We start from the raw sequence: 25,473 nt of genomic DNA on the forward strand, positions 1-25,473 counted from the left end.
TGTGGGGCTGCGTGTTTGATCGCAATTGGAAAAATATAAGAATGAGTCAGTGGGTGAATGAAAGGATGTGTGAGTGCAAAAATAAGAGGCACTTTCATTTATAAGCCAGACCTGTTGACATTTGCAAGGCTTGCTTAAATTACAGTTGACTGTCAGGCATATTTTCACACAAAAATTCACTTGAAGCCCCATGTTACAGTTCAAGCCCCATTGAATATTTTATGCAGAAAGCCATAAGTGCACGGTCTTACAATGGAGTATGAATTTGGATTTGGACTGCAAACTCTATGGCTTTCAACCCTGCTGGGGAGTAATTTGAGGGAGGGGCTTTTCTTACTGGAGTAGCAGAGAAAGGTCCGGGGTGCAAGAACGGGATGATGCTCTACTGAAAGAGCTGTATGGACACAACCTTTCCGGAGTTCTTTTGGCTGTCTTTGTCAGGAAGCTGAAAGGAGTGTGGAGGTCAAAGTTGAGCTAAGTTGGCCACTTCCTCTTGGGTGTCAGACCCAGGTGGTTGCTCTTGACTTCTTCAGGAAGAGGCCTTGAGGCTGCAATAAAGATAATTCCAGATGGATCTAAAAACTGACCTCTGTCGATTACATTAGGCTTGTTACTGAGAAATATTGGTGTTTAATGGCTTCAAATGACACACTTTCAATGACACAACCAGTGATCAGGTCTTTGTGACCTTTAGTTTGTCAACCTCATACTGGTACATTTGGCTTCTTTTGGTTTTAATTGCCTCCTTTTGGTCTTTGTTTATTGGGTCCAAAGGGTTCTCCTTTGCCCAGTACAACAATACAAGCTGTTGCAACAGGAACCAGAAAAGCTGCTGAAGGAACAAAAGAAAAAGGAGTAGACCAGTAAATAAACATTTTTAGATGATGTCAGCTGGTCTGACCCTCAACAATACCAAGTCTATTGAAATATCGATCAGGAGTTGGGCACAGCACTATCTTTTTACTCAGGGACTTCCGAGGAGGATCTGGAGGACATGCAACAGACGCAGAGAAGCATACAGCAGCCAATGACGAGGAATAGTCCCAGGAAAATGTACACCAAAGTCGTAATCCAGAAGGCGTAGAGGTAGAGCCTCTTGTGGCAGTAGTTTGCAGCATTGGGGTCTGTATAATTTGGGGCATAAATGGAATAAATCCAAACGTTTCCTGGGAGATAGAAAGAGAGATAAACATCTAATTACAAGTGATGAATAAAACAGATTGTATTTGGTATATGTTCAAGACCGACATAATTTTATACTCCTTTTACATAAACTCTATCTTAGCAACAACAGGGGAGCTTGTACGGAACCAAACAGGGAGAGATCAGAAGGAAAAGAGAAAAACTGTCTGGCAGGAAACAAGATGACAGTGAGGCAGAGTGGAGGCACAAAAGAAGAGGGTCAGAGGGAGGAAGGGTGAGAGAATAGGGGACAGGAAAGCGTAAAACACAGGAAGGACTGGGGACTAAATGAGGAGAAGCGAGGAAGGATATGACACCAGGATGGCTGCATCAAAGAGACTGCCACAGTTTATCAGAAACACCCAGAGCACCAAGAGGCTTTAACACACAAGTGGGCTTTTCCCTCCAGCGTTAGTTGTTGAATGAGACTTCTGCATGAATTTTTTCTCTTTTCACCTTCACTTTCTGCTACTGTTCCATCCCTTGCCAACTGGATATTTTTTCCAACTTTATTTACTTTACAAAACATTACTATAGACTACAAGTCAACCTGTTGCTGACAGACATTGAGGTCTGGCCAGGCAGTTCGTGCTGGGCTGGTGGCACGAGGAACAGGGTCAAGACTGATGTGCATATGTCTGGGTCTGAACTGGGGTGGCGAAGTGAGCTAAAGAACGATGATGGATTCAACCCAGATATAATAGTGACTGGGGGGGTAAGTGTCTGAAAAGTTTCAGCACGCTATCCATCACCTCCTAGTGTTTGCATCACAACAAAGATACCATTACACCAGAGTTTACGTAGCGGTAACAAACCGCCTTTATGATAAAAGGGGACTTTTTAGTAGTCTTTTTTAATATCAACATCTAACACACATTTCAATATTACAAGATATACACAACTATTACTGATAGGCTAGACAATGGTATTTATGTGCAGGCATGTTGTAACATGGGTGCTCAGTGTATAGAATAGGTCATGTCTTCATCAATCATTGTTCGGGGCCTAGGAGACTCCCCCTCTTTGGTGTAGGCCTGGTCTCCTAGGGTCCAGATGTCCCTTCGGCATCACAAGATTGGGAGGAGAAGTGTATACGTGTGTGATGAGCCATTGCAGAAATTCAGGTCTTTAATCCCACATGGAACATCAGGCAGTGGGCCTGTACCCCAGCACATTACCACGCTTGCCAAGCATCAACACAAGGCTGTGTATCTATTGGGGAGCAGGATCTCTCAGGCATATCCTAGTAGCACTATCAGGAGCGAGGGTCCGTCTTCAGCTGTGTCATCACGTGTAATTCACTGAATAGTGCTTTCCAAAAAGCGGTCACCTTTGGCACTGCTAGGCCAAGTGTATGAAATCAGCTTCAATATGTGAACGTCTGAGACTTGTTGCATTCTTGATGATTCCAATAGCTTAAACCCTGCTGGGAAGTAATTTTACCAACCAAGATATCAGACCTGGAGGAGTCTGTCTACTATTCAACAACATACCGTGTATCTGGGCACAAACAAAGGCCCGCTGTTCATCTGCCTGCAAAGTTTCTAGGTCTCTTCCCAAGAGCAGTCTGCCCCGAGAAGAAGAGAGACTATTTTACCCTATCTTTTCGCCAGCTAGTTTTGCATCACACACATACGGCAGAATATCCTCTGTATGGAACAACAGCAAAATGCACCAGCCTGCAAACTGTATGCCTCTCTTAATGATGTGTGTGCATACCAAGGGAACACCAGTGGGGATAAGGGGCATCCCTGTCGAGTACCTTGTGTGATATCCAATGGTATAGGTGTAGCTCAATAAACCTAACTCTAGAGGTGGGGCATGTAAAGAGCAGTGACCCATGACACCAACCGGACACCCATCCTAATCCTATTCAGCATCACACACATGTAGCCCCTTTTCAGGGAGTCAAAAGCCTTCTATGTTGAAAAAAGACTGCAGCAACCTCACCTCTTGATGCAGCAGTTCTAAAGACATTAAGAAAACTTGCAGATTGCATGCTGCTGAGTGACCAGGGCAAGTCATAATCTTTTTAGCAAGCATCATATTATCAATGTTGATTCATAATACATTTCTGTAGAATGTACAGGATGCTTCTGGATTTCTCGGTTTCAACAAAGTTATTATCACTGCCACTGAAATGCTGGGGGAGTTCACCCTTGAAATAAACTAGCTTTATGTGGCAGAAATGCACAATTCAGTTGTAAGCCCATCTGCCCGTGGTGCTCCCCCAGGCATGAGCCAAACCACATGTGTAAGGTACACATATCTTCCTTTCTACCTATTTCCAGCCAGGCCATAGTTGTTTGATCTAAGTATGCTGAGGTCATTATCTCATAATATTGTATTTGAGAGGAGCGTGTAGTCTCATAATATTATCTGAAGCACCTATCTCTATGCCCCGATAAGCATTCCTGGCAGTGGGTTCCAGACATAGCAACCTGGGCCAGGGCACAAACCACTGTCCAAGTTGAATGTTCTCCACGACGGCGTAGAGTAAGGCCCGTTCCAGGCTGTCAAAAGCCTTTTCTATATTAACCGCAAAGATCGTCACTTCTGCGTGATCATAGGTGTCGGCCTCAAATATTGTGTGTAGACGCTACATGTTAAGTGCCATGTTATGGCCAGGGATGAATCCCGCTTGATCAGTGTATGAATGTGGGTATGTGCGGAAGAAGTCTAGTTGCAAGGATCCAGCTGAGGATCTTGTAATCGATGTTGAACATCGATAACAGCCGGTAGGCCCTCCTATCGTAGGCCGGTTTCCCCGGTGTTAGTATGGGTACTATTGGGGTCTCGCCGGTGGAGGACGGCATAAGATCTGTATCCTTAGCCATCTTATAGTGGTCTACTGGCATGGAAGCCAGCACATCTACATAGGCAGTATAAAACTCAACCGAGAGCTCATCCGTTCCCGGCATTTTGCCCCTTGCCATACTTCTTAGCCACCATCGCTACAGAGCCCAGGACCCCCTACTTTTATACCTTGCCCAAGATACACAAAAGGTATTACCCCGGTCCCTGGACGCCCAATAGTTTCGGGCATCGGCTCAGCCCTTGAGCCTCTGTCCAAATTTGTGGATCACTTCCTGCAACCTTTGGTGAGGGATTTACCATCTTTTATTAGAGATACAACTGATGTCCTCAGAATAATTGATTCTATAGAGGACCCTTCCCTCATTGACCTTCTCATCACCCTTGACGTAGAGGCCCTCTACACTAATATTCCCCAAGGAGACACCCTGACAGTAGTAAAAGCGGCTTTGAAGTCATTGGATTGGGTTTCTCCTACCCCAGTCACATTCATAATGGATTGTGCATCCATAGCATTAACCGAGAACTTCTTCGAATACAAAGGACAACTATACCACCAGTGCCAGGGTACATCGATGGGGAGTACCTTCGCCCCGAGCCTGGCCTGTTTATATATGGCGACCTTTGAGAAGGAAATCATCAACACTGGTCATAACCCGTTTCAACAACATCTAATTCTTTGGAAACGGTTTATTGACGATATTTTAATTTTTTGGCATGGCCCTATCGATACCTGTAACAATTTTGTTCAATGGGTCAATCAGCAGAATCCTTTCTTGAAATGTTCTCACACCATTTCAGACACGACGGTTGCATTCCTTGACTTAAACATCAAGTTATCGGGGGACAGCTCTCGACATGCTTGTACAAAAAACCCACAGACCGTAATAGCCTTCTTTTATACCAGAGCCATCACCCTAAAGCTCTTAAAGACAACCTTCCTGTGGGACAATTCCTACGTATCAGACGCAACTGTACATCCACTAATGACTACAAATCAGAAGCTTCTGCCTAAGCCAACAACCTTAAGACCAGGGGCTACCCATCTAAGGTGATTAAAGACTCAATGAAGACAGCCTTAAACAATCCCAGAGAGTCCCTATTAGAAGTACATCACAAACAACCCGAGGACGTTATCACATGTGTCACCTCTTTTACACCCAACTCTGCCCCTACCAAGAAGATCATTCTGAAACACTGGGGTATTCTCAATACAGGCGATCTACGGATACCTAAACCTAGGTTTGCCTATACGAGAACCTGTAGCCTGAGAGATATTTTGATCCATACAAGACCCAAAAAATGTACCAACCCTTCACAAACCACTCTTTGGGGTTTACCACCAGTCAAGGGACATTTCCCTTGCGGCATGTGTACTGTCTGTAAATTCACCACAGCCACTAAAGAAGTCACGTTACGATCTAATTTCAAGTGGAATATTCAAAAGCATACTAACTGCAACACCAAACAGTGCATCTACTTGATTACTTGCCCTTGTGATTTACAATACATAGGCATGACCATGCGCCCAGTTAAAATCCGCATAACTGAACACAGGAGCAACATACGCTGCCAACGCACTACGACTAGGCTTTACAGACATTTCATGGAGGCACAACACTCCCCAGATTCACTACACTGGGTCATACTAGAATCCCATGTCCAGATATCCAAATCTTCTCTATTCAGGCTTGAACAGAGATGGGTACATAGATTGTCGTGTCATATTGAAGGTCTTAATGACGACATCCCCTGGAGTACTCTGTCTTAAACTGGGAATTTGATTCTAACCCTCGGATCTATGTCTAGTTGACGTCTGAACCTACTCTGGCCAATTGCCTTATACATTGGCTCTAGTAGGGTATGATCTTCATTACATCCTCCTTGTGTCAACCCTTGAGCACTAGTACTTTTAGTATGAATTTTTCACATTGTACTCAGATGTAGTAGTTACCACTAGCACATAGAAACTGAGAGGTTATAACCACCTTATATATGATACATTGACCTTAGAGAGGTAGTTTTATGAAAGGACCATTCCCCTCTACTTTACCCAGACGCCTCTATGGTGAACACCACGCGACATCTGCAGCGCAACCCCATTTTATCATTTAACTGAGAGAGCTAATATATTCATCTCCACTTATTCATCAATGTGGACACATAAAGTGCTATGGGAACAATATGCGTTTAAGACTGCATTTGGTCACCACGCGTCACCCGTGACTGGTTTCATCACGCATTTTTAACACCCTGCATCATTTCTACACGATCAACCATGTGGCGTATTATTGGGATTATTACCCAACTTTCACCACTGATTGCAGACCTCCTGGAATACTTATTCCTTTTGTTATCAAGCCCGTATTTACCTCCTGTCGCTCAGCAACAACATACGTCGCTAGCCGATGAGGTATTTTGCTACTCTGCCCCTTCGTTTACAACCCGTTGCCTAACAACAAGAGACGTCATTTTCCCACGACCTATCACGTGACCATACCCAGCGAGATACGTCATGACGTCTCATGACACACTCCGGGATTCACTCTGATCGAGAGTATATCTTCCCGAGTCTCCTGTCATTTCTCACCACCCCGGTTCCTGGCGGTCTGGGTAGGTCGTTTGACTTAACGTGAAGCCACGTTGGTGAGTACTTAATCTATTTTATTTCTCTCCGTCTGTTGAACAGCACCTGCCTGCTGGCGATCGGAGCCTCTCGTGCATCTCTCTCCCCCTGATTGAACGTATCGGTTAACACGCTCCGAGGCTAAGACATTCCTGCCCGGGCCGGGGTTCCGGTATACGTTAATCTGCTTGGGTTGTGGTTCGCGATGGCTGTCCCGCCTTCCCAGAATTTTGTTGCCACGCTGATCGCCACTTTTAATTAAGGCTCCTTCCTAATTTTTACATAATTTTTACATGACTGTTGGTCCATTCCATTGACTTTACTCCTGGAACCCAAACCCCTCCCCCCTTTTTTGTTTCTACAGGACCCAATCGGTGTCCTTTTTAGCCGCCAGTACCGTTGCTAGCAACTCTAGCAACCTTATTAGGTGAGTGTGTCCGTGTGTTCTTCCAACGAATCCTTTGCTAACCTACTAGCGGTTTTTATCTCTCCCCCCCCCCCTCCACTCCCATTTGGCCTGTCGAGGTACCCCACCACAATTAGATTGTTTTTGCACGCCTCCAGCACGGTGATCGTTGCGACACAACTGTTTTATAAATCATGTACAGTATGAAGAGATTATATATTTTTAGAAGCGTTATCATAATTTTTTCATCTTCAACAGGTAACAGACCTTAGGACGTGGTATGTAGATGTCACTTTACCCCTAAATGTAGACAGTTTTTCTTGATCCTGATGAATTGTCAAGATCCTTCTGACACAAACGGCATGAAACATGTTGATCCAACAGAGTAGAGCTACATGTCTAGACACTTAATTCCTAGCACCTAGCCACTCTACACCATTTTAATAGGGTAGTTTACCTTCTGAATAAAAGGATAATTAGGACTAACTGACCCCTTTTTACTTCACTTTCTGCTACATCCTCTCACACTAGGCCCCTCACCCCCATGCACCTATCGGCAGGAACAAAAGAGCCCCGACAAAGAGCCCCGATTTCGGGAGCCCGTCAAGGATTGCAGCGCCGACTTGACGAGGGGCAGGGCTCATATGATGAAGCATGACACCTAGCTTGCTGGGTGTGTGAGAGTTCTAGTTCCACCAAGGGAATTCCCCTGTGTCTTCCCTTGGTTACTTTCTGATAACCACTGGTTGGTCGAGACCCTTCTCCACCACCTTCGTCTTCTCTTCGCTACTGCACACGAGGAACTCTGTACCCTTTTTGGTGCAAGTGCCATGTTATGGCCAGGGATGAATCCCGCTTGATCAGTGTATGAATGTGGGTATGTGCGGAAGAAGTCTAGTTGCAAGGATCCAGCTGAGGATCTTGTAATCGATGTTGAACATCGATAACAGCCGGTAGGCCCTCCTATCATAGGCCGGTTTCCCCGGTGTTAGTATGGGTACTATTGGGGTCTCGCGGTGGAGGACGGCATGAGATCTGTATCCTTAGCCATCTTATAGTGGTCTACTGGTATGGAAGCCAGCACATCTACATAGGCAGTATAAAACTCAACCGAGAGCTCATCCGTTCCCGGCATTTTGCCCCTTGCCATACTTCTTATAGCCATCTGGATTTCTGACAGGGTGCTTTCCCCTCCCAACTGTTCAGCCTCCTCAAGTGACACTGCTGAAAAAGTCATAGGTGCTAAAAAAAAGCTTCAGTGTCTTCATCGGACCGGTCAGTGGAGCACCGGTATTGTATAAGTTAGTGTAGCAAGTATAGAATTCACAATAATATCTGCTTGTCGGCAGACTCTGGATCCTTGGTCCGTTTCAAGCTTCAGTATAACTGAGCCCTGTTTTGAACGGTTCGCGGGCCTAAGCAACAGCAATCCTGTGTGATCTTGCTCTGCATGCATTCTGGACATATGGGCCTTGTAGTCAAAGCATCTCAGCCTTTCTATCTGCACAGCAACCTTTATTTTTTTTAGCCTCTAATAGTTCAGGTTGGAACTCCGGAGGACCACGTCTACGCTGCTTAACTATTCTCAATGCCTCCTCAGAGGCTAAGACCTCGGCCTGCAAAGTGAGTCTCAATCCCACTGACATCTCAATACAAGTCCCTCGTTGCACGATTTTAAAGGCACCCCAATCCACCTGAGGGGACAACGCCATGCCGTTTTCCTTGAAGTACTGCGGAATGCTAATACCCACATTATCTCAGAAAATCGGGTCCTCCAAGGACTCTGTTTTCAGTTTCCATGCTCTGATGCAGGGTAGCGTCCTACCCCAACTCAAAGTGAATAGGACCGGATTATGATCGGATATGCTGCTAGATAGATATTCAATGGCTCACATCGATCCATGTGCGTCTGTAGTGCAGAGAAACACATCCAGGAGCACATGGAGAGGCGACAAAAAAAAAAAATGAGTAATCTCGCTTCTGGGGGTGTTATAGGTGTCAGGAATCAATGATTCCCCATTCGGTCTGTCAGTCAGAAAACAAGCAGGCTATTCTTTTAGTTGGAGAGTCTCTTAGTGGTGGATGGGAGCAGTCAAGTAGGGGGGTCCTCTACTCAATTCTAACCTCCCCCCCACCAAATAATGATCAAGCCTATCAGGTGGGGGGGGGGCAATACTCTAGATAGCTCCACAAAAAACACTTCATGATCTACATTTGGGGCATAGACATTGACTTTTGCTATTCCCTCGCCATCCATGCGGCCAGTCACCACCACAAACCTGCCCACTGGGTCAATCAAATCACCAGGATGAAATGAAATGAAATCCAGTATTTGTAAACGAGAACAATTACCTGAGGGTGTCCGTCGAAATCCCCACCCCAACCCTGCCCCACTGCTCTTACATGCACTCGCCGCGGCTGGATGTGATGATATTCCACAGGTGAACCTCTATGGAGCTGCAACCTGTGGCCCACCCAGTGATGAATGCTGACCTGCAATGAAGAACGCCAGCTGGAAGAGGCCGAAGATCGACTGGAAGACGTTGATCAGAACGGAGGGCTCTTCTCGGTTTCCGCAGGGAAAGATGCTTGGAATAAGAAGCAGGAGGCTGGTGACCCCCGAAATGATCAGGTAGTAGGGGATGAGGTACTGCGCGGGGCATTTGTAGAAGAACACCGACCCTGTGGGAGCAAGAAGAGAGACTCATCAGGCAAGCATTAGGGCACCTTCCATCCCACGCCTCCTTTAAGGCCGGCTTCTTTCAGTGGGAGGGAGGAGGCGAGCATCTGTGTACTAAAATGTAGTTAAGTGGCCAAGTTGGGTTGTCATTCAATGTGTGGGTTTTAAAGCCACTATGTACAGGCAAAGCAGTGTAAACAGCAAAGTGGCAGCAATGCTTCCCTATAGCGTACATGTTGTTAAACAGAGGGGTAGTTTGAGGTGTTGAGCACAAAATGGTAATTTGTTGTTGCTAGATTCCCTTCATTTTTATCTTAGTGCCCACCTGTCTCCTTCTGGTTTGTTTTTGGAGCCAGGAAGTTCAGTTTATTCCTACTCAGAAAGGTGCTTCAGAGATGCTTCCTCATACACAGCCATGACCTGCATCTACTAGTAGTGAAATACTGCACAGTAACAACAAGCAAAGAAGCCAGATAGGATTCTGCTCTAGAACAATGTTCTGCCTGATGTGCGGCCATACATTATGTGTTTAAGACTCATTTTGCGACCCAAGCATGGTTTGGGTAGAATTTGCCAATTAGGAGATGAGTGTTCATTCTACTCGCGACTTTTTGCACTTCACCTCAGAGTGTCAAACAGGAACAAATATCATTTGTACAAATCTTCAGTTTTTTGCTCATGTCTAAATGAAACCATTTGTCTTGTTTTTTAGATTTTCAAACACCCATTTTTATGAGGTTTTACCCGAAATTCGCATGGCTTTGTAGTACACAAGTATTACGCCGGGAAGGTTCAAGCTGATGGCAACCAATCTGGTTGCATTTATGTCTCCCTGTTGTACCCTGGTGGAGGAGAAATATGTAAGTCACTTGGTGAACATAATGTTATTTTGTGCCATACAGTCTTGGACACCACACCTACTGACTCTGCCTGGCTGACTGTAGACTCTAGCCAGGTTAAAGCATTTAGTGATGGTGCATTTTGTCTTAAATGTTGTTCTTTGTTCCACTGGTAAGCAGTGCAGCAATTTAGGGGCAGTATTGCATGCAGTTGTTTCTGAATGTCTTTTTGGCCAGACGTGCCTGAACGTATGTTGTATCGTTGCACAGTTAAGGGTCTGTTCAGCTCCAGTGTGAGTGGGGCCTGGAGGAAGGGTTGACCCTGCAGGAGCAAGTCTAGTTGGCAACATGTTCCCTTCTAGGTGAAGGAAAGCTTGGAATCACATACCACACTCTGGGCCGCTGCTGAGGCTACCACCAAATAACGCGGCGAAGGGCCGCTGAGGTGCTGTTTTCCCCATAAATTTCCATCTTTGATGCACTGAGGCAGAGGAAGATTTCCTCTGATGCTTCCTGCGATCTAAGCACTATGGGATTTTGTTTAGAATGAAAGATGAGAGGCAATACAATTTATACGTTGATGCTTCAATGTTCAATAACAATTCTTTCACTGGATTTTTGTGTAGGCAGCAGATTCTTTATTTCTTAGATTCTTTTGACAAGTAGGTACAGCCAATGCGTTTTGCCCTAGAGAGGGCACCCTTAATAGAATAGTCAGTTGACGATTCTCCGAACACGGGACTATACTGTTACTTAATCGAAATAACACACACACTCGGAAACGCCTGGGGCGCTAAGCGAGACACCGCTGATCTATAGCATACCGATTTTATTAAGGGTACCAGAGTACAGTACTTGATGTATTATAAGAACATTATGATTGACCAGGGGACGGTACTGACATAATTTGATGCTGGTGTTTCCCACCAAGAATTCTTGGACAGTGCTCACTAAGATTATTTTGCCCTGAAGAAGCCCTCTCTAGGGCAAAACACGTTGTCTGTACGTACTTGTCGAAAGAATCCTAGAAATAAAGAATCTTCTATGTACACAAAAAAAATCTGTGAAAGAACTGTTATTGAATGTTGAAGTTTAAATGTATAAATTGTATTGCCTCTCATCTTTATGTCTAAACTGTATCTTATGTGTGGTCATTGGCAGCTGGTCGTTTGGGGTGGGCAATACATGTGCTATGATACATAAGTGACTAGACTGGGTAGTGCAGTGTTTTTGAACCTTGCTGCCATTCTGTGCCTTGAACACTATGAGATTTTGCCCTAATTTCTGCATCTGAGCTCTCATTGGAGACAGAACTTGGTGTCATCTGCAAGCTATAGGGATGGTTCAGTTTCTGCTAAGCCCTAACCATTGGTAATGGTTTTAAAGAAGTGATGCTGCCCAGTTCAGTGAAGATCCTGGACCGCTGCTCCTGTCCAGCTCAGAGATGATTGAGAAGGATAACATGTTCTGCTGTGTCATGGACCAGTGTACATCTAGGTTTGTGAAAGCATCATCCTTTGCTCATCAGCCCTCTTCGACCTCCATTTACACCGCGCTCATTATCATCATCCTTCATCCCTCCCACATTGCCCCTCTCTCATAACCCATCATTCCTCGCCCACTCCTCATTTCTCATCCTTTCCCCCTTACCCCTGAATATTCCCTCCTCATCTGGCACTCACCATCCATCTCCCCTGTCCCACCGTCCCTCACTCACGTAAATAGTGAGGAGTGAAATGAGGAAATAAATGATAGTGACTTAAAATGTACCCTGATCTCTCCCCCTTGGGACACCCTCATCCCTGGTTGTTCATTCCTCATCCTTCACACCTCCTTTTCATCCTTCCCTCCTCTGCTGGCCAGTGATGGTGCTGATGTAAACAGTGCCCAAATACAGACAGGCACTTAATGCTTGAAATGATGAATGTAAACAGGCAAGACCTGCTTACGTCATTTGCTTCATTTCAATACTTCCAACACATGAATTTAGAAAACAGATACACATTATTTTTCATATGCTGGGCAATCAACAGATGACAGAGACAGGAGAGCAGGAAATGGGCATGGAATATACCCATATCTTGGTATTCTCTGCGGTTCTTCACTTCTCACTGCCTGGAGACTATGTGACCTGCTGCATTTGCATTTAATTCCGTTTCCTATTGTTCAGGAGCGAATTATATGGGATAGAGGCACAAAATGTAAGAACAGAGCAACATTGTTTAGTGATGGCTTCTTATACTTGGACAACCAAGATCCTGGTTTAGAACTGTGTACAAACAGCACTGTGTATCGACGCGCCTGCGGCAGGCAGTTTGTTTCTTATCGGTTCATGCATTATTTTACTCACTTTATTCTGTGGTTTTCTGGGTGTGGTATAGTATTTACAAAAAACCTCACTTTAACAATAAATGCAACTCTGTTCAAATTTGGGACTTTGAAGTGATGGAGGTTTGAAATGAAAGAAGTGGAGCAGCAAGGCTGAATGTATGGTCACTGGTACCTTGAAACAGTGATGGTTATTATGTTTGTGATGGTGTGATGTGATGGTGCGATTGATAGCTGTGTAGATGGCTCATTGAGCTGGGAGTTCCATGGTTTCATGACTGAAGACGAGTGCACCAAAAATGGGCCCGAGTCTTGCTTCCTTGGACCACGTTTCTTTCCCCAGCATGCTTACAATTTGCAAAGTCCCCTAAATCTGAGCAGGGTTTATTAGGGTATTATCTCCTGGGGGCAAGAGGGGGCTGGAGCCAATAGTACAGGTCCTGCTACGATTGACATCTTTTTCAGAGAATAATAAAAGCCCATTTTTGCGTCTCCAGATTTGGAAAAAGCCAGGTGCTCATACCTCAGGAGGATATTTGTAAAAATCCCCTATTATTTTATAGCATGGTAATTCTGCCTCCATCTGCTTTAAAACTCATTTAGGAATGGTATAGACAGTGCTAAAATACCTTTGAAGTGTTTGCTTCATGTATTTGATGTGCTAGGTTGAAGGTTCAAAGGGAAAACAAATACAAACCTCTGCTTATTTTTACAATTTGTTTTTACCACTCTCAACATTAAACTAGTGGCTGTACTGGTGGAATAATGGCCAGATACAACTGGTGGGAGGAGCTCCCAGCTTTATGATTGGACTGTTGGCAAAATAAAACGACAAATCCAGGAGCAAGTACATCAGGGAACCAGGCAGCCCAGACTTAAGTTGGATTCCTCTAGGAGAAGAAAGACCAATCATGGCTACCCTGCTATAGCATCCCAAACCACCCTAGCAGGCAGCAGGTTTACATGGCAGTATCCGGGCAGCACAGGGCAGGGACCACTCACCGACACTGATGCTTGCAACGGACATCGTTATTGTGATGACTATCCCAGTCACTGCAAAGGAGAAGAGAAAATCAGGTTAAAAGAAAGGTAGGTTTGAGGACAAAAGCCATGCAATGAGAAACCCCCAGTATTCAAGGCCTACTCTGTACTACAATCCCACCCAAGGAAACCAAGCCCTTTCCCCTTTTCCTGAACACCAACCCGTGCCCCGCCATGATGTAGATTCACCAAAATACCAGTGGTAGCAGGAGTGACGTCACGTCGAACCCAATGGCATCGCAGTGCTTGCCCTCTCCAGTAGCCCTTACCCCCACAATACCCTCGATTAGCTACTAAGGGGTAGGGGAAGGTAAGGAGGGAAAGTTGGAAAATAAGTCAGGGCTCTTTGCAGCTCCATTTACTTTTGATCCGACATTTTGTTCCAGAGACCAGGGATTGCTAAGGTGGCGCAAAGGGGACCAAAGGGCAGGATACGGTGACACGGGTAGCAGCGGCTACCCCCTTATTCATATTCATGAGCAGAATCCTCCTCCTGCTTAGACAGAGGGGGTTATAAAGTTGTCATTACCCAGGCTGCAGACACCCTTCCTCAAATTCACGCCCTGGTTTACCGTGCAATGAACAGTGCGCATGTTGTAGTCTATGAAGCAAGTCAACTGGAGGAAGAACCTTTGGTTCACTTACGAGCTGCATCATTGCTCATCCAGAGGTGATGTTTTTGTTACCTTTAGTCTTGTTGCAGGAACCAGTGGGCTGGAGTCACTCTGAGCAGACAAAATGGCGATACAATGTATTTACAGTCAGCGAGATCCCCACTGCTGGGACTGAATAGATCTATGTACCCTTTCCTTCGGAGGCAGCTAACCCCGGAAACCACTGATCAGCCAGGAGACCCGTTCGCTCCTGTGCTCTGGTGGTTTGGGGGGATTTCTGCAACACATTAATGCACCATACACTTTCTGCTACATCACTAAATCAGCCCACACACCTACAGTGTCTGCTATTGGATCTACAACTCAATTGTAGATTTTCATTTCAGTTACATAACATTTTTTTTTTCCTTCATAAACACACATGGACCCACTTTTTCCTCTGGAAGTTCTCAGTACATTTCTGGACAGCTGTTAGCTTTACATTTTTCTGTTATTCGTTTAAAATTGAATGCAAGGGAACACTTGTTTATATCTTCACAAGTCAGAAAGAGACACTCTGTTTAAAAGGTAACAGCTGAGAATTTACCAAACTGAGAAACTTTACTAATCTCTTTATTTTTGATGGGGTCTCGAGTCTTTTTCATCTCAACATCTACCAGCAAACGCTGCTGCTGGTTGTCTTTGAATACCCCAGCGGATTCACTGCTCTTGTGCTATTGGTTATAGCTAGGAAGCAAACTCTTAAATAAAAAGGTATAAAAGGCTACTTGGACTCTTGAAAGGAATTTGTAGGCTAACGTGGAAGATAAAGGTGCTGACAGAGTAACACTTCAGGTGTCAGGCTGAAGGCCAGTTGGGTACCTTGAGGTGAAAGGCTAGTGTTGGGACGAGAGTGTCCCTCCATGGCTCTATGAGTGCGGCTGCCCGCGGCCCCTTTAGTGCCACCCTCACTACTAATGCGGGACTCTAGGAGGACTCCCCTTACCAGGCGCGCGATGCGCGCCACTTCTGGCACGGTGGGGAGGTATTTATACCTCCCCCGGCCATCTTGGTGTCCTCTTTGCGCCGGACACGCCATCTCCCACCCCACCCTTACCTGGCGTGGGGTTGGCAGGCGAAGTACATATAACGTTGTAATGTTTTTTTTTGTCGTTGCAGGCGGAGTTACAGGGCAATCTGAAAGCAGATGGGTACAGAAGGGAACCTCTGCCTGGGCACGATAGGGGTGCCAGAGCCAAATCACAGGAGCCTCATGGGAGGGTCCTGGAACAATTACGTCGGCTCCCCGTTAGTCCTCCGGGCAGTTGTGGGCCTGAACAACCGGGGGCTTGCCTTGCTCCGCTTCACCCTGAAAGGGGCGTGAGTAATAAGGGACCAATGTGTCACGTGATCCAGTAAGAGGATCACCCCCATAAGGGTAGCGCTGATGGGATTCTCCACAGTTCTTGGCTCATCAGGCGGGCAGGGCACCACAGGTTGGTACAGCTGCCTGCCCTTGGATCGCCCGTAAGATAACCCACCATATTGCATACTTTTGTATGGAATAAACCTGCAGCAATAATTTTCCCAAACAAAAAGTTGTGTTGTGTATTTATTTATGCATGCATACTCCGTTGTGGTGTGGGTGGGGTGTGTTGCCAATAATGGGACTATGTGCAACGACCAAGCCTCTGGAGTTGTTCATACATTTTCTTTTTCCTCTGTGTCCACAACGTGAAGCGTGGACACGGATGGCCCGCTTCATGATGTAGCGGGGTCATGCACACCCTCATTAATAGAGTAGGACTACAGGCAGCTCACTGGGCTGTCGATCACCCGGCAGTGCCTCTCACTGGGCAGACAGTTGGGTTAATATGGTAAGACATGTATTTTTACCTGTAACCTGCACAAGCAGTGTTCTCTACTGGCCTACACCTTTTTGTTGTTCCGCCAGTCCCCAGTACTTGGTTCCTTCGCAGCATCCGGTTGTGTGTCACATATATCGAAAACTTGTGTGCATGCTAGGTGTGTAGTAGAACACGTAAGCAGTTTATGGTGGACTGTGAAATTTTGTATTTCCTATTTTGTGCTGATGTTGAAAATGGTGCATGAATGAAGTCTGCCAGACGAGCAATGTATGTTTCTTGGCTCCTTCAATGCATTCCTGAAGTTTTTGTGATAAAGACAGATTATATTGTGTGAGAGGACAGGAAACTCTCTTGCATGTGCAGGGTCTCTGGCCATGTTCTACCTTTAGTTCCTCCTTCGGCGTCCAGGAAATATGATAGGACAGGGAGGAATTTATGGGAGGGGTTTAGTTTTGTTTTAATAAAGAGGGAAAACAGCTTGGTAGCTTGTGCCTGAAGGGAATTCAGGAGGTAAACCTCAAGATGTAATGACTGGGGCAAGGAAGAGGAAATCGGAGTAATGAAGATTACCGGTATGTAATCCAAGCAATAGGGCACCTTAAGAAGATGCGACCAGGCAGCCCCAGCAGCTGTGCACCTGCTCCTCGAACTGAGTCCTTTGCACAGAAATCGAGGTCAATGGTCCCACCGAAGCCGACAGCGCAGAGGGTCTCTCAGTTTGCACATACGGTCCTGCCCTTTGGCCTCCTCAATAACGATAAAGGCACAGCTGGTATAAGAGAACTAAAGGACTAAACCCTAGGACCATATCCATAATCTGAATCACTCAAGCCCCTGAAGCGTAGGTCTATTTCCTGAAATTGTTTGCATATCCCGATACTGTAGTGCTAAAAGTAGAATAAAGCACTCTCTTATTAGAGATTTAGTACTGGCATAAAAAATAGATTTATTAAAATGTAGTTTGTAATTTACTGAATACACCAACTCCCCCTGAGTAAGCCCTGGATTGCTCACCACACTACCTTGAGAGTCAAATGCTGAAGGGGTGACTTGGTACTCTATTTTTCGATCACATAGTAAGTCAGCCCCAGGACATCAGAGGTAAACAGATTCAATTCCTGGAATTCGGCCTTGAAGCTCTCAAACTAGCTCCAACATCCAGGGGCGCGTAAAGCTTATCGGACTGCCAGACTTCTCTGCCCAAGCTGGCACCATGGGGTCACACATCAGATGAGCAATCCCACTGCATGAATTGTGTTGGCCACCATTACTATAGGAGGAATGAAAGTGTTTCATTCGTTACTAATAGCACCGAACACTCACATGTGCAACCCCAACTTTTTGCCATGAGCCTAGATGGATTGACTGACAGTCAATTGAGGGGAATTACACAGACGCTTCCTTGACTCAGACCACTCATTTAATGAGCACATCACCAACCAAACCAAGTGTGCATGCGATTTACTCCACCCCCCCTCCCCCCGCGAAAAACAGATACATTTATTTCTACCGGAAACAATCTACCGGAAACAAACTTCAGATCAACAGAGCAAGTCTTGGGCCTAAAAGGTGCATGACATCCCAACAGCCTGAAAAAAGGGGACTTCATCACCCCAACACCGAAGGAACTAAACTGCTCCCTCCTATAAGCCTGAAATGTCTCCAAGACCAGCGGCATCGCCCCCTGGGCATTCAGAAATGACACCCTCCATGCCTGGCTGAGAAATGAACGCCATTTGGGAACAGTGTTATAACAGAAGCCCAGAACGCAGACTGGAGACACAATGATTCAAGAAAGGAAAGACCACAAGGCAGGCCATCGCCCATTTCTGCACTAAGGCCCAAGAACAGATATCCCTTCCCAGGACCTGCACACTTTGTCCCAAAGCACCACTGGGATTTCCCTCAACAACCTTCACACCTTCTTTCCTTGTGTATCACTGGCGTGTCTCCTGAGGAACCTTCACACCTCCTACTCTAGTGTATCACTGGCATGTCTCATGAGGAACCTTCACACCTTCTTTCCTTGTGTATCACTGGCGTGTCCACTGAGGAACCTTCATACCTACTTTCCTTGTGTATCACTGGCATGTCCACTGAGGAACCTTCACACCTACTTTCCTTGTGTATCACTGACATGTCTCCTGAGGAACCTTTGCTGGAGCAGGGTTTTCTGTTGAAAATTTATTGGGTTTAAAGCTCCAGTTTTGTCTATGTGTCATAGTTAAAATTATTAATCTGTAATTACTAATTATTGTTTTTCGTGATAGATTTTGACTAATCGACATACTAATAAGAGAAACCACACGTGGGAATGCATATATGTTGCTCAATAATAATGTGCGTTTAAATAAACGACGAGAGTGCTATTTGTTTTATATTCATGCTTTTTAATAACGTGTACTAATGCTTAAATATGTCGCAGATGGCTAGATAATTACATACACATAAGGGTATTAGTGGGAATTAACACTGTTTAATCATTGCGATGATGTAGTAACGTTGTTTGTGTTTCTTTCAATTAAGATGGTCCGTTTTGGCCTAAAAGAAAATGGCTGCCATTTACAGCCTACGTGCGAGTGAATGTGATGTGTCGGAAGGCCTTGCTGAACATGGTTGAAAGTCACCAGATCGCAGCCTCTGCACAAATTTGAAAAACTTCTATGATGACAGCGATTCAAGGCGTGCTGCCAATCTGCCGAGTTGTCCTTGGTTGAGGATGAAGCCATAATGAACTATTATGACTTTGCTAAAGATTCAGAGGAAGAGCTTCTATTAATGCAACATTTTCAAGATTGAGTTTCCTTCTTCCGTCTTTTTATTTTTGTGATTTTTTCTGAGCGGAGGTTTCTCAAATGTAGCGATGCTACATCCTTTCCTGCTCGCTCTGCTCGGTGGCTCAACGGACATTCAGAATACGTTTGTTACAAATATTTTGTTAGTTTTGTTATAAATATACTAGACTAGAGAGGGTCTGTTCCTTCTTTGCATTCGGGATTTTGAGGCCACTTCTTTCTGAACCCATGCTGGTGAAGATCGATGCTGTGAGGACGGCGATTCGAGAGACTTTACTGAGAGACCTGTCCTGACCCATTTATGACATTTAGCTAGAATAGGTAAATATGAGAATAACGATTTTGCTATTGATTGACTTTCACTAGAACTAATTTTAGATAAATTACCTAATGTTTGAATTACAGTGTCGGGTGGTTATATTTTTGTCAGTTATTGAATTCCTTATTGTGATTATTATTGTTTAAATCATGACTCAGGGTAATATCAATTTGGTCGCATTGGCCTAAGTGTAGATGCAGAGTCTCCTTTCAGGTTTAGTGCGGATAGAGTAATAGAGTGTATGTTGGTGTGATGGGCCCTAGTGAATGATGAGTGTATGTGCGTGTATCTGTGAAATCACTCTATCTGTGGAAGTAGGGAGAATTTATATGCTCTGATCTGCATCAATTTCCTGGTAGCAGAGTAATGGTTTTGATTATTATCTTGATCTGATTAGATTGCTTGTATATTGGCTTTTGATTTATTGATGTTGGTATATGTACTAATACTATATGTTGAGATTGTCATGTTGAGTTTTATGTAGTGCTTCTGGAACTTGGGAGCTGGTGACGGTTCCGTAGTAGGGCAGAGGGAAGTGTGTGCTGCTCTCGGGAAAGACTGGATTGTTGGAATTACCTGTACGTATGCAGGAAAAACGTGTGACAATTGAAGTTGCGCGTCACATTGTCTGGGTTCGGAATAAGTGACATCGTTGTGTGTTACTACTAGAGATATTTCTGTGTATAAGAGGAGTGTGTATGGTAGCAAAGGTTATCTGTGAAACTCTGGTCTTAAGTCCCAGGGATCCATAAGGTTTGCCGCTAAAGCTTACCGCTGGAGAAGTAATAGGTATACTCTGAGCTTGCTTGAAGGACTGGGCAGAAGTAAATGCTGCTTGGTTAACGTGTGTTATAATTCTGTAGCGGGACAGACTGTTCGCTGTTCTCGGGAAAGGCAGGATTCTGTGTGCATGTGCTACATTTTCTAGTGTGAAAGTGCGTGAATGTATGAGCATTTAGTTAATTGTGAAAGCTCCTAGGAACAGTCCAGGAGGAAGCAGTTACTGGATGTGTGTTAGAAGGGCAGAGTAGAGGGATGTGCTACTGTGTCAACGAGAGTATAAATTCCGTGGTGGAGCAGAAGTAAGCACTGTTTCAGGGTAAAGCGGGATTCTTGTGAGAAAGATTTCTTTACTATTCCGTGGTTAGCGAAGCAGACAATGGAGAGGTTTATATGTTGTAACTAATAGATTTTGTAGAATTGTGAGACAAGCTCAACGGAAACGGTTTTGTAAAGGAGGGGTAGTCGAGTAACAGGAGACAGGAGTCAAAGCGGCTGCAGCGACTACTGACGTCAGAAAGACCGCGCTCTGATTGGATAGTGAATCAGAACAGTGCTCGCGCTAGGATTGGTGCGTTAGTGTGAGCCGCGCAGGGATTGGAAGAAGTACAGAGTGACGTAGACGCTCCAGGATTGGTGCGTTGGTGTGAGTCGCGCTGTTATTGGACAAAAGATTCGTAACTGTACAGAAGGGACTAGAGAGTTTTGGTAAACGCTGAAATGTATTACCAAGAGGGGAAAAAGAAGAAATCATTGTTCGGTAAAATAAAGAAATGGTTTGACAAGGATAAGGACATTAAAACAAGAGAGGGTGAATTGCTACCTCCGACGAAAACACCTGCATCCTTCATGGTTGCGAAATATGGGTATCATACTTGTGTATGGTTGGACAACTGGGTTAGGTATACAAGAGAAGATGGTGTTTTAGCTTTCCCGGAACATGGTTCATTTAATTTGGCTGTGTTGAGAAATTTACGGGAGAAGATGTTATGTCTTGAGCCGAGACCAAGGCCGACACAGTTCGAGGCATTGGTGGAATGGGAAGATGAGGTGCATGAACGAGAGAAACAGAGAAGTGGGAGCCAGTATAGGTATATGTTTGGGAGGAAATATGATCGTGAAACTCATCATGATCGAATGAGGAGATGGCGAGATGCGAGTATGACAGAGGGACTATATCCTATGAGAACAGTTGAAGAAAAGGAGGACAGGAAAGAAGCAGGGAGGTTACCTGATGCAGAAGTGAAAAGGTTTGGAGCTAATGATTATGAGGATGAGGTTCTAGATGACATGATTTACAAGAGACCACCTCCATATAGACCAGAACCAGAAGAGAACACACCAGTGGCTACGCCAATAAGAAATACTTTGCGCATTATTGAGACAGAAGTTGTGTCTCCTGATTTGAAAGGTGGTAGCTCTTTCGCGGAAAGGGAAAGAGAGAAAGAGCGAGAGAAAGAGGATCGAATTAGTGATGAGAAAACAAGAGAATTAGCCAGAACAACATCTGAGCTGACTGAAAGGATCAGAGAACTGACAAAGAATCTAGAAGCTGTTACGGTACCTGTAACCATAGGTCCGGTTATGCCTGTGTTTGATAAGCAGAGGACGGGTGAAAGTGGTTTAACGGTTCCATATATAGGGAATGGATTGGCTAGTTCTTCGGAAGAGTCAGGAAGAAGGATGAGAGAAAATCAGTTGAGGCATACTATAGGCGATGATGAGTTAAACGTACAGTTTAATTCAGGATTGAATACCAGTTGTGAAGGAATGCCGATATTGGAACCACAGAGGATGGCAGAATCAGTGAGCACAGTGAAAAGGTCTACTGAAATAACAGCTGAGGATTTGAATGATTGGTTGAAAGTTCTTCAAAAGAAAGAGAAAAAATCTCAAGCAATTGATGTGGCCAGGTTGCGCATAGAATTGGAAGAGCTTATTGCAGGAACGGTTTCTATGGAAATTCTGAGAGATCATCATGATGGTGAATTGTTATATATGTGCAAGAGTATCACCTGGAGGGCTAAAAGTACACATGATAGGTTAAGAGGAATAGCGAGTGAATTGGGAGTAGACATGGATAAAGTGAAGGCTTTGCAGAAACCTTATCGAGTGGATTTTTCTGAAAAGGATATAGAAAATTTGAATAATGTAGGCAGAACAGGGCAAATAAAGGAGATGATTTCCTTGTTGCGGAAATGGGGTGATGTAGAGAGATGGAAGGACAGGTGGTACAAAGAAAGGCAAGAATCGGTGGACAAAACTTATTCAGCATTTCCAGTGAGGGAAAAGGAGAAAACAGTGGATGCTTATCCTATGAGAGAAATACCTGGAGGAGGATATGTACATGTTCCATGGACTAGACAGGATATTTTGTCATTTACAAATGATTTCCCTCGACTGAGAGAAAAGCCTGTTGAGTGGTATAGGCAGGTAGACAGGTTTGTGAAATTGTCAAAAGTGCTGTGGGTTGACCTGAATAGTCTTTTTGATATAATTGTTCCGGCAGACTTGTGGGCTGAGTGTAAAATAACCATAGGTTGGCCAGATAAGGAATACCCAAGAGATCAGAAGACATGAGCTCCAGATCCAGAAGTTATGAGGAAATACGATCAGGTTATTGTGTTTCTGAAAAACAAGGTACCTCCAAAAGAGACAGACTGGGTTAAAATAGATCGAACACATCAGGAAGCAAAAGAATCAGTTCATGCTTTCTATGAAAGGCTGATACTAGCTTTTAAACAGTTCAGTGGAGATGAACACCTGGGTGACAAAGATTTGAGTCATTTTGTATACAGATTTGTATATGGCATGAGACCTGAGATTAGTGAAAGAATTCGAGAGCATACAGTTGATTGGCAGAGTAAGAAAATTGATGAAATCCTGAGACATGATAAGTACTTCAGTGATGAAATTGAAGCAAAACAGAGGAAGCTGAAAGAGAAGGCAATGTGGGCACAGGTAAAAGTTGCAGAGAGACAAGAAGCACAATTGGTGGAACAGGCAAATAATTCAGGAAATAGGCCCAGATTTGCAGGAAAAGGAAAGGGAAGCTTGGAGGAGGCCAAGAAGAAGTTCCCTTGCCACAATTGTGGTCAACTGGGACATTGGAGATCCGAATGTACAAATCCACCATTAGTAAGTAATGAGAATAAAACTTTGAACCAACAGGTGCAGAACGAGGGGTGTAATCATCAGCAGCAACAGCAGAAGGGTGTTAAGCAGCAGAGTCAAGAGCCAAAACCGCCCTTGCCGCAGAATAGAGGGTCCCAAAAGTACAGCCAGGATTCGGGATTCTACAATGATGAGCAGGTAAACAAACAGAGACGTTCGAACCCGGTACAGCAGTACTGGTTAAAGAAGGAAGGGAGTGAGTCTGAGAGTGATGATTGACGGCGCCGAGGAGAGGAGGAAGAGTGCATACTTGGTGCAACTCTAGAAATAGACCAGGCAGGACCATTTGTGGATGGGAAAATAAATGAGGAAAGTGTTACTTTTTTAGTAGACACAGGTGCAACGAGATCAACTGTCAGGTCAGCAGATGTGAGAAATCTTCCTCTCTCGGACGAAGCAATCCAAGTAGTGGGTGTAGCAAATACACAGATTAAGACTCGTCTTACTGAACCAGTAAGGGTAAAGATAGGGAAATTTTCGGACATGCACAGATTTGTGGTCTGTGACACCAGTCCAGTGAACTTGTTAGGTAGGGATTTATTGTGTAAGATGAATTGTACAATTTTCTGTACTCCGGATGGAATAGCTTTTGAGACACCGGATGAGGATGTCTTGTACAGGATGACTCTAGATAATAGAGAAAGTGAAATTGTGAGTACATATGCTGTCTTTAATCCAGATGACTTACCTAGAGAATTAAAAGACACAGTGAAAACAGCAGTTTGGGATTTTACTGGAGAAGATGTGGGATTGATGAATAATGTAGATCCAGTGAAAATTTCAGTGAAAGAGGGAATTACTTATCCTAATATTCCTCAGTACAAAATGACACCAGAAATAATTGAGGGAATAACGCCTATAATTGAGAAAATGATCCAGCAAGGAGTATTGTGAGAATTACTGAGTAGCCCATGTAATTCACCGATAATGGGGCTAAAGAAGCCTAATGGGAAGTTCAGGCTTGTACAGGATTTGAGAAAGGTTAACAAAATTGTGGTGGCATGTTGTCCCATTGTGCCAAATCCGTCAGTGATTTTGTATCAGATTCCACATGATGCTGAGTGGTACACAGTGATTGATTTGTGTCATGCTTTCTTTTCAATTCCATTGCATCAGGACAGCCAGCCTATTTTTGCATTTAGGTTTGGCCAGCGTATTTTAGCATGGTGTCGTATCCCACAGGGGTATACAGAGAGTCCTTCGATATTCAATCAGTTATTGAAAAAGTCATTGGAGAGTTTAATCATGCCTGAGAGCTCAGTGCTAGTGCAATACATTGATGACTTACTTGTGGCATCGAAGACACGTGAAGCTTGTGAGGTAGATACCATAGCTTTACTGAATCATCTGGCAGATGGAGGGTTAAAGGTATCTCCAGCCAAATTACAATTTTGCAAGAAAGAGGTGCATTATCTTGGACACAATATTGAAAAAGGTTTGAGAAAAGTGACTGATGATAGAATCAGAATCATCAGAGGAATGAGAGCACCGAGGACCCAAAGAGAAGTGAGGATGTTCCTGGGGATGGTGGGTTATTGTCGTCAGTGGATAAGTAACTTTTCCCTGATAGCAAGACCATTGATTAAGCTGACTAAAAGTGAGGTGAGAGACCCATTGGAACTGGATGGAGAACAAATGGCAGCATTTGAAGAGTTAAAGAGCAGAATGTGTGAAGCCCCTGCTTTGGGAATGCCTGATTATGAAAAAGAGTTTGAGTTGTATTGCAGTGAGAGAAATGGATGTGCACTTTCAGTGTTAATACAAAAGCATGGACAACTGAGAAGGCCTATTGCGTACTTCTCATCGACACTTGACCCTGTAGCTGTGAGTTTATCTGGTTGCTTGAAATCAGTAGCTGCTACGTGCAGAAGTCTGGAACAAAGTGAGGGAATTATCATGGGATATCCTGTAAGGGTATTCGTACCTCATAATGTGGCGATTCTTTTGACAAGAAGCAGAACTCAATATATGTCACATAGTCGGCTGACTAAATATGAGAAAATCATTCTGGGAGCATCAAATGTGACT

General features: G+C 44.4%; 1 protein-coding gene across 3 annotated transcripts in view; it reads right to left on the reverse strand.

Moving 5' to 3' along the window:
• Positions 1–613: 613 nt before the first annotated feature.
• LOC146782631 (transmembrane protein 272-like) overlaps positions 614–25,473 on the reverse strand; it is an 82,376-nt gene continuing 57,516 nt past the window's right edge. For all 3 annotated transcript variants that reach the window (XM_085637514.1, XM_085637515.1, XM_085637513.1), the window contains 3 exons: positions 13,878–13,928; positions 9,522–9,710; positions 614–1,166 (listed from right to left, as the gene is read on the reverse strand). In XM_085637514.1, coding sequence (XP_085493640.1) covers positions 961–1,166; positions 9,522–9,710; positions 13,878–13,928 — 446 coding nt within the window. In that variant the 3' untranslated portion in view covers positions 614–960. The remainder of the gene's footprint in view (positions 1,167–9,521; positions 9,711–13,877; positions 13,929–25,473) is intronic.

The sequence above is a fragment of the Triturus cristatus genome, chromosome 12, assembly GCF_964204655.1.
Source record: "Triturus cristatus chromosome 12, aTriCri1.1, whole genome shotgun sequence".
NCBI lineage: Eukaryota > Metazoa > Chordata > Amphibia > Caudata > Salamandridae > Triturus > Triturus cristatus.